The sequence below is a fragment of the Cryptomeria japonica genome, chromosome 1, assembly GCF_030272615.1.
Source record: "Cryptomeria japonica chromosome 1, Sugi_1.0, whole genome shotgun sequence".
NCBI lineage: Eukaryota > Viridiplantae > Streptophyta > Pinopsida > Cupressales > Cupressaceae > Cryptomeria > Cryptomeria japonica.
This window is the reverse complement of record NC_081405.1, coordinates 226,549,924-226,562,708: the sequence shown is the minus strand read 5'-3', so window position 1 is coordinate 226,562,708 and position 12,785 is coordinate 226,549,924. Positions and strand designations below refer to the sequence as shown.

At 34.0% G+C, this 12,785-nt stretch overlaps 1 protein-coding gene across 5 annotated transcripts in view; it reads left to right on the top strand.

Moving 5' to 3' along the window:
* Nucleotides 1-12,785, top strand: part of LOC131074633 (protein PIR) — a 316,612-nt gene that overhangs the window by 174,831 nt on the left and 128,996 nt on the right. For all 5 annotated transcript variants that reach the window (XM_058011289.2, XM_058011287.2, XM_058011288.2 and 2 more), the window contains one exon: nucleotides 3,103-3,252. In XM_058011289.2, coding sequence (XP_057867272.2) covers nucleotides 3,103-3,252 — 150 coding nt within the window. The remainder of the gene's footprint in view (nucleotides 1-3,102; nucleotides 3,253-12,785) is intronic.

Here is a 12,785-nt window from a genome sequence, read left to right as displayed (position 1 = left end):
CACTCAATTTGTAGCAAGACCTTCAAGAGAACTCATGTGTGCAATTAGGATCAACCTCCAAGCATTTAAGCTCTTTTATGAAGGACTTGGCTCTAATACAATTGAAGAGCACACATAAAATGTTGAGAGGGGGGGAGGGGGGTGAATCAGTATTTTAAACTTTTAAATATAAAACGTGAGATTCAGAAATAAAAAAGGTAAGAGCAACCATCCAATATGAAAAGCACCAAATTTCACATGGAAAACCCTTTCGAGTAAAAAACCACGGCTGAATTATGCTTTCATTAACAATAATGGGTACCAATCAGGATTATATAAGTGAGCACCAACTTCAGTACCATAAACTTCTTGATTCAAAACACATGCTTTCAAAGGCACTGTTCAAGCATTAAAAACAATTTTTTTTGGTTCAAAATCCCATCTCAAAATTCTGATATATCTACTTTTGGATACTACTCAGCCTCTTAATTGAAAATATCTCCACAACCACTCGATTATAAGAATAGCATCATAAGTTAGCCACGAGCATAGCAAGAGTAAAAACCAAAAACCAAAAACCAAAAACCACATTGATGTCTCCTGATTTTATAAAGAAAGCCACGAGAACAGGTCTTCTAAGGCACCACAAGTCTACAACAGATAATGATGGTCATAACGTCTTGAATTGAATGCAAATGACAAAGATAGAAAAGAGAAGGTCGTTCAAAATATTTATGAGACACAAAGGCCAGGAAATAAATTGCGGCGGCATAAACACCCACTCCACGATTTTTAGATGAAATATTGAAGCCGATATATGATAGGTGCACAGATATGCTGGCGCTAAAATTATGACTCATGATATTCATATTAAGTCACTTGCAAACAATGATTAGACCAACACGGGCAATAGAGACGGAGTAAAATAAAAATGTTTTTAAATAGCCGCCCAATAATAGATTTGCAGAGGTTTATTAAGTAGTCATCCTCGAATAAAGAAATCTGAGGCCAAAGAATGTCATTGCCCAAACTAAGTAAGCTGCCACCCAAAAAATGTCAAAGACGTTGACAATAATAGAGGAATCGTGCCTCTACTTTTGACTCGACACTTGACAATTCAAGATATGAGATGGCATTAAACTTGACTTGGCATTTTAAACGCTGACATGGTAATTCAAACTGATTTGGTGCAAGGAGACATAAAGCTTGCTGACAGAGTAAGCAAGCAAGAGGCTCAAGCAAGTAGGCAAGTAGCTCAAGCAGACAACCAAGCAGCTCAAGCACACAACCAAGTAGCTGATGAAAATCTGATGAATAATCAACCACTTGACTAGTATTTCATTCCAATTCTCTTTTCAATAAACCTTTGACATCAATGACAAAATAATCAACATAATAGTCTACTTGTAGCAACATAATTTGTTGCATTATCTCTCACCACTTGCACCGCATTGTCGTCACCTACCTCAGCTAGGACTTCCTCTAAAGCCTCACAAAGGTATGTGGCATTTTTTGCGTGTCTTGAAGTGTCAATTGATTTGATGAATACAATGCCACCTGAAAAAGAAACAAATCGATGATTCAATAAAGCATATATTAAAATATTAATCAGTAAATCAATACATTGAGGGAAGTACAATTACCTGAAGAAGAAACAAGAAAATTCAGCAGTGTCCTAGTTCTTCTATCAATCCAATCATCGGTCATGATGGTGCAACCCTTCTTCCTCCATATCAACCATTACTCCTCTTTTGTGGCTTTTACATCAGCCACCTGTGTGTCAAAATTGGACCCTTTATGTCATCTCCACTAGGGGCTTTGAACCCCACCCCACAAACAGTAATGGCATCAACCATATTTTGCCAATACGGAAACCTAACACATGTGACAAATAAATTAAATAAAAAGTATTGTAAAATGGAGAGTTTAAATTTGAATTCGACATACCTCTAAATATTAAACCATAACATTGGATCAAATGAGAAAAAAGGTGTTTCATTGGTCCTTCCATGTGCCCCAATTGCTATGGTAATGATGAATCTGTTAATTATCTCTTTATTGTGTTCTTTCCCATCCCTTATCTCATCAAAGACAATAAATTTAGAATCTGTCATGACATATATTGGCTGGACACAACCACTGCTACATAGCATTGGGCTGCTAACTTAATCAAAATTATGGATAGTCCTACTATATTACACAATAATCAATAATTGTTTTCCTCTATTCATGTGGTTTACTTAGCAATCTGCAAATGTAGACATGGACAATAACTTAATAGAAAACTTAAGTCTTATAGAGATTTATAAACTTTGCCCATGGATGGTAGTAAAGGTAAAGTAACTTGCTTTAAGTATAAATTCATTGTATCCTCCTATTCTGAATCTGTCATTTGGTAAAGTTATCGGATCCCTTCACTTGGGACTATTATGTGGTTGATGATCCTACAAACATTCTGTGGCTATAGATACTCTTATTTGTGGTAGCTTAACAATTTGTATTTTGTCATCCCATTGATCAACTATATTTGTTTGTAGATATTGATATACTTTATATATTTTTATAATGTGCACCTTATTACATCATTATGCTCCTAAGTATGTTTTCTGTGATGTTTCCATGAAAGATGAATACTTTGGTTCTTAATTTAGGGATAGATTTACTTGAGAAAGTCTTTTGACATTTGTAATCGGTTTATGTTTTGAAGGATAAACTTTATTTAGGCAACTGAAGATGTTGAAATGGTAACCAAGGCGTTTATTTGGAATTATTACAGGAAGGATACAAGGTCTTTAGTTAAAATTTCAAAGAGGAAACATCTGATTTCATTTCATTTTTGTGTGTGTGTGTTTGAACTCATCCATTTGCAAGTGGTCTCGTTTGGTCCTTACAAGGCATTTACATGGCATGGCTTTAATTTCTTCTTATAGATAGAAAAGACAAGGTTTTCCTTATGATGCCTAAAATTTGCATAGTAATGATTCTCACATGTGGAATTTGAAATGTGGCCACAATGCATGAATTGTGGAATATTTTATTTAATATTTGACTACTCATTCTGGTTAGTTGACTATGGTGTCATTTAGAGTCGATTTGCTGAAAGTGCTTTCTGTTTCCTATCAGATTTTTGCAGAGATGCAAAATGATTTTTTGTTGAATTTCATCTTCTGCAATACCACCCAACGTTATATTCGATCATCAAAAGTGTGCCAAAGGCCAATACAGCGGCCACCTATTCCTCATGCAAAATCTAGTTTTTACTGTGGATCATCTGTAAGTAAATGCTTTCTTTGGTTGGGGTCCAGCATTAAGGTGGCTGGATTTCAATGTCTTTGTACCTGGTTCAAGAAATATATATATTGTGTTCAGAGGAAGTCTAGATGTCTTGATATTGTCCTTTAGCAATAAAATCATTCACAGAATACTTTTATGATTTTTTCTGTTAATTTCACTGGCCTTAATAAAAATCAGAAGATCACAAATTGTCATATGGTTAGAAGTCTATGCACATCTTACTAACTGATTAATAAAATAAAGGCATATTGCAATATTTAGTCAGGTAGTTGCACCAAACAAGACATGAATGTAAGGAAATAGATGAAATAAAATGTTAACAAAAATTGAACTTTTAATGGTTCCATCTGTGACTTGTGAGTATTGACATTTTCGAGAAACTTATTTGTACCGTATATCCATATTATGTCAGAGACATTTTAAGATCAAATTTATTAATATATTTATTTCATAACACAAAGATATTGTTTCTTTTCTTTAGTCTAATATTTGCCATTGGACTTAGTGTTATACGGTGGGATGTTATCTTTGAAGGATTTACAATTGTTGCTGATTCCAATTCTCGTTTCTTTAATATTTGTTTAGTTTAGTACTTTTCTAAAAAAAAATAGCCCACAGGTATCATAGTGACAATCTTGTTTTTGATCTTAAGTTATTTTCTCATTTCCTGCTTAGGATTTAAGATTGATCTCACGTGACAATCGGTTTTTTGATCGTAAGTTTATAGTGACCATTTTAAATATTCATATAATTTCCACATTTGACATTCTATTGATCTCTGAATCAATACTTTCAGCATGGAAATGATTTATCCAAATCATAATAAACTTCGAAAATTCAAACAGGTTGTTTATATTTATACAATTATACATATAAATGAACTACTTGCAAGGCATTTAAATTTTAATAAACGACAAAAATTCAAGCTTGGAGGTCGTTTATATTTATATTGAGTATTTTTTAATACTCAATATAAATATAAACTTGTAGGGAATATCGTTCAATTGATTTACAAGGAAAGGAAAAATCTAGAAGAATTAAAAAACATATTACACTTCTTTTTTACTTTGAAATCAATCAGAAATGAAAGCAAAAAAAATCAAAGAAAACCTATGTATTTCACATCGCCAATTCCATGCCCTAAATTGTCGTGTGTTATCCATTCACTTCCCACAAATTGCAAACATTGTATACAAATTTTGACATTAGGTTAAAATAAATATGTATACTCATTTGGGCAAAGTTTTTTTGTGAAAAATCACAAGGTTTGGCAATTTAATGCCAAGGTTTTATAAAAATTCACTGAGTTTTTATAAAACATAGGTTGCAAGTAACTTGCCATTGGTTTTGTCTTGTGAGTACACGTGAAACTTTGTGAATTTTTCATTTATGTTGTTGGGAATAAGAATACTAGACATCTACTATGAGTAATCATTTGTGAAAAGCTATTACTCTTTGTAGATATTTCTAAGTTTATATATGTTATTTTCCACATTTAGACAAATAAAGAGGATGACTTACATATGAAACCATCCTAATTTTACATGCATGATGGCTTATCCTTTCCCCATATATTGTATTTTTTTATGTGGATGGTGATATATCTCTTTCAATGTTTTTATTTCTTTATTTTGTTTGCTTGTGAGCACAATATATTGTTTATGTATCATTTTTCTCAATTGTAAATTCTCACCTCTCATTTCCAGCTTTCTGTTTAACATTCTTTGTCATTGTTGAAGTCCATTGTTGTTAGATGAATGGGAGTTTAAGCATACTAAAACTAGTTATTAACTGAACTTTGTGTTATTGGGTCCCTTAGAAACCCCCTTGTATCAGTGTGGGTTTGGTCTGGTTTCGAGTTCATGGCTGTTTCTCCCTAGAGTTTGTCCAGGGTATCAAAGGACCCACGAGGAACCAAGGGTGTGTGGGTAGTACCTTGGGGGTAAATTGGGACTGAACTCAGGTGAACCCTAGGGGAGTCACAGGACCTAGGCACAAAAATTAAAATAAAACACTTTTATGACATTCTTTTTAACAAAAGAATCTCCCAAAAGCATAAATTCGTCATGAAGTGAGGGCATATCACTTGTTTTTGTTCATTTCACAAACACAAAGGATCAAAACAATATTTTTTTTGCCTCCAAGCTGCCATTGTTGGGTTTGTAAGGTTGCTTGATTTTCTTCAAAGATGAGGGCTATAGGAGATTTAAATCTACACTAACATAGGAGAAATAGCTGCACAAAGAAGTTTTATCCACTAAAGGTGAGTGAATCTTTTATTTTTTTCCAATTATGATTAATTTTTTTGAAGATTTTTCAATATTTTCAAGTTTTTTAAGTTTAGATATTTTATTATCTTTTTATGCATACTAAAGGGTTATAATGTCAATTGTTTTCAATCATTGAAGTTCTTGGGTTTTATTTTCATACAAGATGGTTAGTAGTTCTAGTTTAGTTGTTCCCAATATAGGAAATTCATTTAAAGCTGATGCAGCATCACCTCTTTGGTGACATATGACAATGATTGAACAACCAACTTATGGTGGGCATTATCATTGGCATTGTAGCCAACATGGAAGTTAGTATAAGAGTTTGCACCATTGACTGAAAACTCACTTGTATACTATTCCTTGATTGGGAATAAAAGCTTATGTTAAGTTGAACAAAAAAGGTTGCCAAATCAACAAATAATGGGTTATATTAAAGAACAAGAGGATTTCAACATGGTAAGCAATAGATTAAAGGAAAGAGCACATCGTCTTGCCAAGAAAAACTTGCAGAAACGTCCTAGTTTCTTATCACAACTGATTGGCTTACATCCTTTCAAGCCATTGCCACCATCTTTCCCAAGAAGAGAATGTTCCACATAAAAAAGGCCCATTGGGAAAGGCCTTTGAGAGTGAGGTGAGGGAGGTTGCAGATGAGAGCATTGCTGATTGTGTTTGTGACAACGGGCTTCCTTTCAACTTTGTTGCATTGCTATATTGGTGGGATATGGTGATCATCGTTGCTAGTGCACCTATTGATTATGTTAGTCTTGGCTACGAAAAGGTGCAAACTATCTTATTGGTGAAAGAGAAAGCTTCAATGGAGTCATCACTGAGAGAATTCAAGGATACATGGCTTGAAATAGGTTTTTCCATTTTTGAAGGATGGAAAGATTGTAAAAAAAAAGATTATTGATCAATGTCATTGTATTGTTGCCAAAAGGGGAGATGTTTTTGAAGGTAGTGGATTATGAGGAGCAAGTGAAGGATGCAACTTTCATTGCAAATATTCTCATAGAATCCATTGTAATGGTGGGCCTCAAAATGTTGTTTAGATCATAATGAACAACACTAAAAATCACAGGATAGTTGTTTCTATAGTGGAGGGTAGGTATGGGCATACTTTTTGGTTACCATGTGTTGTTCAATCACTCAATTTGAGATTGCAAAAGATTGGCATAGAGATTGAGTGTATCAAACAAATCTAGAGAGAGGATGAGGAGATTCAAATGTTTATGACTAATCATCATATGTCACAAGGCATGTATAGGACTTTCTCCTACTTGTAGGTGTTTAAGGCATAGTTTAAATACTCAACGAGTACTTTGTGAGCCTCCAAGTACTCACCATTGTTTTCTTGTACGAGTTTTTCAATGTTTACTCATCGAGTCTATATGGCAAGTCTTGGACAAAATCTTGCCAAAATTTTGGCAGATTTGAGCTAAATCTCTCCACGGTCTACATAGGGGAAAAATGTTGAGTTTTGCAGAGTTTATGTCGAGTCGAAAAGTTAAGCATTCTTTAAGTTGTTGAGTTCTGTCAAGTCGAAATTTTGTCTTGTTGAGTAGTCTGAGAGTCCAAGTTTGCGAACTATGGTTGACAGTAATTTAAATTTAAATTTGTAGTATATTTTTTTGTAACATGTTATCTACCTTTGCATATTTTAATTTGTTAAAACCATGTTAGGTTGTTGAAACTTATGAAGTTTTTGCTTCTGGATTCGATTGTGTGTCTTTTTTTGCATCAATGTTTCGGATCACACTCTATGATCCATCATCAGGATGTAAGAGAGTGTCATGAGATGTAAGAATGACAAATACATCTTACATCCTGATGATGGATCACAGAGTGTGATCCGAAAAATTGATGCAAAAAAAGACAATCAAATCCAGAAGCAAATACTTGATAAACCTATGGATTGTGGAAATGTGATGAAATTAATTGTTGAAACTTGCTTTGCATCCAAACAATTATCTTAAGATGACTTGTGAAGGTGTGAGATGCATTGAGTTCTATGGTCATCAATAGACTTTGGAGTGTATGGAGACAATCAAGTATAGAGAGAGCCCAAAAAGTCAACTCATTGATCCTATATGATGAGTGGTGATCTCATGTAGAATATGTTTTGAGTTTCACTAAACCCCATCATCAACATGAATAAGTATGCTGATATAGTGATGTTTGGGTGAAAAATATGATGGCATAGACTCCATGGTTGATAAAATAAGGACCATAATAGAAGCCAAGGACCATGACCCTATAGAAGCATTTTTCAAACTAGTATTTTCTTTGTTCCCAAACTATTGTTGTAAATAGATACTTTTCTTGCCAAGGAGGGTGCTATCATATAAAGATGAAGAGGTTGTTGTTGGCCACAAGACTGCGTTTGGAAGAATAACCCTAGCTGTAGATATACAAAGTGTTGTCTTGAGTGAGTTTGGTCACTTCATACATTCAAGGAATCATGATGTTCACTCTCTTCAAGACAAGTACATAAAAGATGCTCATGAATAGTGGTACATGCATGGCCAAAACCCTATTTACTTGTAGTGTCTTGCAATAAAAATTCTCTGTCAAGTATTTATCTTTTTATTTTTTTTATTTTATTGTTTTTCATTTCCTACTATACATTATTGTTGTGAAGTTTTCACACATCGCACCATTGCAAATGGGGAACCCCACTTTTGTGCTCCTTAGGTTAGTAGTTTGCTTAGTTTTAGCTTGGAAAGAATTTCGTAGTCTTTAACCTTTGTTTGTGAGAAGGGTTTTCATCTTGCTAGTTCGAGAATAATGCTTTGAGTAATCCTTTGTAGTTTGTAGTATCTTAGAGTGCAACGACTTGTCCTTAGGGTGAGGTCAAGTCAGGAATCCTTGATGAAGTGTTAGGATTGAGAATTGAGATCAAATTGTCAAAGTTGTAAGGTTGTCAAGGAAAGTTGTCAAGAAAATCAAGAAATCAAGAAATTTCCAAGGTTTGAGAGAAGAATGAAACACTGGTGAAACACTTTCTATGTGGTCCTCGTTTTTCTGTCACTATCACTTCCCGTGATAGGTTCTTCTTGATCATTAAATTCAGAAAAAGGAACAAGTCTATATCCAGGAGTGGGCACACGACAGGCCTTGGATTTTTCTGGCTCTACTACCACTGGAGGATTCTCGACCATTAGTTTATTTTCCAGTCCAATTTATTCTAGGATGGAAGATCTAATTGCCTCTTTTCTAGAGGTTGTCCATTCTTGTCTCTCTCCGAAGTCACTTAATGGCTTCAGCTAGAGTTTCAGTATCAGATAGAAAGGTACAACATGAGTAGTCATGTTTTAGTCAGATTTTTCAAAGATAAACGCTCAATGGGTTATGAACCTTCTTCCGAGGAGTTTGTCGGTCCACATCTTGTGAAACACGATGGACTCGTTTCACTATCTAATTGTTTTCTAGGTGGTGAGCCCGAGGTTCATTGTTGAACTTGGTAGCTTTGATACCATATCTAACAACCACTAAACTTAAATAAGGAAAAACAATAACTGACATAACATTAAATGAATGAATTAACAACTTGCTGATGAAAGAAGTCAAGAATGTAAAAGGAATTTTAGGACAAGGTCTATATTCCAAGGCAAACACAAGATTCACATTTCAAAGATGAAGTCAAGGAGAAAGATGATCACAATATAGAAGATTACAACTATGACAACAAAGAGGAATCAAGGTTTGAGTTTGGGGAAGTGTGAAGATACAACTTGGAGGACAACATTTGCAAAGAAATCAAGATCAACATGTTCGAGGATGACATCAATGCATAAAGAATGAATTCCAAAGGATGAAGAGACCTTTTAAGACCACATCAAGATCTACACTTCATCAAGACATCCAAGGGGTGATTGCAAGGATCAAGTCATGCAAAAGAACGAGTGGGATTATTCTACGATGAAGGATTCTATACAACCTTGGATTTCCTTTGGAAATCCATGATCAAATGAAGGATTCAACAATGCAAGACAAAATCCACATTTCACAATGCAAGATAAGGTCATCACAACATCAAGAAACTACAACTACAAGGATTGTCAAGACATACAATTCCAAAATATAAAGAACTTTTTAAAGGATTCCAAGGAGGAAAACCACATGGAAACACATTACAACATGAAGACAAGAATTGCTTCAAGGATTTTCAAGATCAAAGTATGTTCGAGAAAGAAATGTTTCAAGATTCCAAGGTTGAAAGTGGAAATGCATTATAAGGAGGAAAATTCCCAAATATGAAGATGTGAAAGTGAAATATGATCAAGGAGGAAAGATAGTCTAAGAAGAGTTAATCAAAGTTAGAAACTTGATCATCAAGATCAAGGTTGAAAAACTCGGACTCGGCAATGACTCGGCAAGCCCAAAATTTTTAAAAAACTCGGGACTCGCCAAAACTCGGGGAAAAACTCGGGGAAAAACTCGGCAATACTCGGCAACTTTATCGAACATTTTGAAAATACAATTTTTTTTAAATATTATTCAAAAACACACATTTACACCAAATTTGTATAACATATATTGATGTCCATGGTATATAAATCAAAGTTTGAGTTAAATACATAGCATAAACCAAGTTACCAAAAAACAAGTGCAACATGTGAATTAGAGTATTGTATATGACAATATACATATTAAAACATATATAGGACATTTATATATTTTATTAATAGGACATTTATATATTTTATTTATATACTCTAATTCACATGTATTAGGATATTTATTAATACGTTTTAACTTTTAATATGTATATAGTACCCACAGTAACATATATAGGACATTTATTAGGAGTACGACATTTATTAATACGTTCTAATATAGGACATTTTATATATTTTATTTGTATACGTATTATAATACCCACAGTAACATATATAGGACATTTATTAATAGGGTATTATATGCGTATGTTACTGTGGGTATTATATACGTATTATATATGACAAAAACAATGTCATATATAATCCTTAAAACGTATTACAAAAAAAATGTCATATATAATCCTTCAAACCGAAACGTATTACCCAGTGGGCTAGTATATTAATACGTATATGAAATCGATATATAACCTGCAATCATGCCTGCAATATAGCCCTCGTCCCTTGGATTTTCATCTGCAATCTTGCCCTAGTCGCGCGTTTTTTTCATGCGTCGTGCTTGCAATCGCGTCGTGTTTTTTTCCTCTCGTCGCGGCTTGAAATGAAATAAAATTGACCCCTTTTAGGTTTTTTTCGACTTTAACACTTTCGTATTTATTTTCACACCGTTTTTTTGCCCGCGTTTTGGCGATTATCAGCGATTTTTGCAAGATAAACTCGCCGCGATTTTTAATAAAACCCATCTGCGAGTATATCCGCGAGTGACTCGCGGCCAACTAGGGCTCGCGAGTACTCGCGGGTTTTCCATATACTCGCAGAGTTTTTCATCACTGATCAAGATGATGCAATTTGGGAATATGAACCATCACATCAAGCAATTGGATGATGTTGAGTATCAAGAGATATTGCTAGGGATACGTGTATGCTGAGGTCATCATTGACCAATCAAGTGATGCCACATCAACATATCCAAGTGCATTGAACCTTTCTCATTCAAAGGAGTAGCAAGTGACATGTGGCAATATGTCAAATATTATTGAATATACCTAACCTTCCACATTCAAAGGACATGTGTCCAAAATATTATAATGATCTCATTGGTCAAGGAGGTGTTAGTTGTAACTACCCTAATTAGGGTTTTGTTGTCCAAATCTTGGCCATTGATTCAGAGTCAATCGTGGCCCTTCATTTGTAATTCAAGCTCTATAAAAGGCTTCACCTTCTCATTTGTAATGGTTAATAGAGCACTAATAGTTGATAGTTAGCAAGTAGAGTAGGAGGAAGCTAGAGATTGTTCTCAAGACTATGTTGAAATCAATACATAACTTCCATTGAAGCTATGGTAGATCTTTGTGTTGTGTTTCTACATTTTGCATGATTTTTTGTTCTCAAATTTAGTTGAAGTTCATTGATTGTAATGGAGAAATGTGATGATGTTTGATGGAATTTGGTTCATACATTTGGAATTTGTTGATTGCAAATTGCAGTGCATGGTTAGTCTGAACCTGATTTAGCACTAGTTCAATTTTGTATGTTCATTTGGATTGTGTCAGCATTGGGTATTTGAATGGGTATTTACAATATGAAAATCCTTTGTTTTCTTTGGAGATTGCATCAGTTTTGTGCAGTTGTTTCTTCATGGCAAAGCAAGGCTTGATTATGGAATCCATCTATCAAAGCATCTTCTATTATCATGATTGTCCTTAGATTTAACTTAGATTTCCTCAAACCTTCATCCTTTTGTCTTTTATTTTTCCAAGTGAGTTTAGTGTTCTACATTCCAGCAAAACGTAAGCCCCTTTGTGTTGCCAGCAATATTACATAAATTCACTGAGTTTATCCATCATAAAAGTCGATTGTTCACATTGTAAATCTTGGGGTTGCCTTGTTGATCACGAAGCTTAGCATTCGAGGTTTCCATGTTCAAGAGAGGATAGAATACTTAGTATTTTATTTTGTGTTCGAGGTGTCATAATAAACAAATCAACAATTATTATTTTATAATTTATAATTAATGTCTTGCAATTGTAAATGACAAATGTTGTATGCAAATTCAACAACTTGTGAGTTCATCAACTATATGGAATTGGAGTACACACTCCATCCCAAGTGCAATTGTTTGGATGCAAAAAGGCTGATCTGGTCTTTGTGCACTCCAACTTGCATCTCATCACATAAGGCACCTAATTACATTGTGGGTGACAAAGAATTGGAATCAAACTCTTGAGTGTGCCAATTGAGATGCTACAATTGCACAACTTGCTGAAGTCTCTATACATTATGCGGCTTCTACACATGACACGGCTAGTGGGAGTGGGAATGGGATTGTAGCTAATTGTGGTTCAAATGAAATTGAATTAAATGTTGATTTGATGCTTTTGATGAAAAATAATATGAAGATTATTAAATATTGATTTTAATTTTCATTGTGTTGTCATTTGACAAATCACTAAATTATCTATTTATGAGTATTTTTATTTTTGCAAACTACAAGGTATTTAAATATTTTGTTCATTGACAACTATGAGTTTCATTGTTTTTATATTTTCTAAATTTAGATTTTTTGATACTATTGTCACACAATTTTGCACCCTTGTTGCGCTATCAACTCAACAACCTTGTG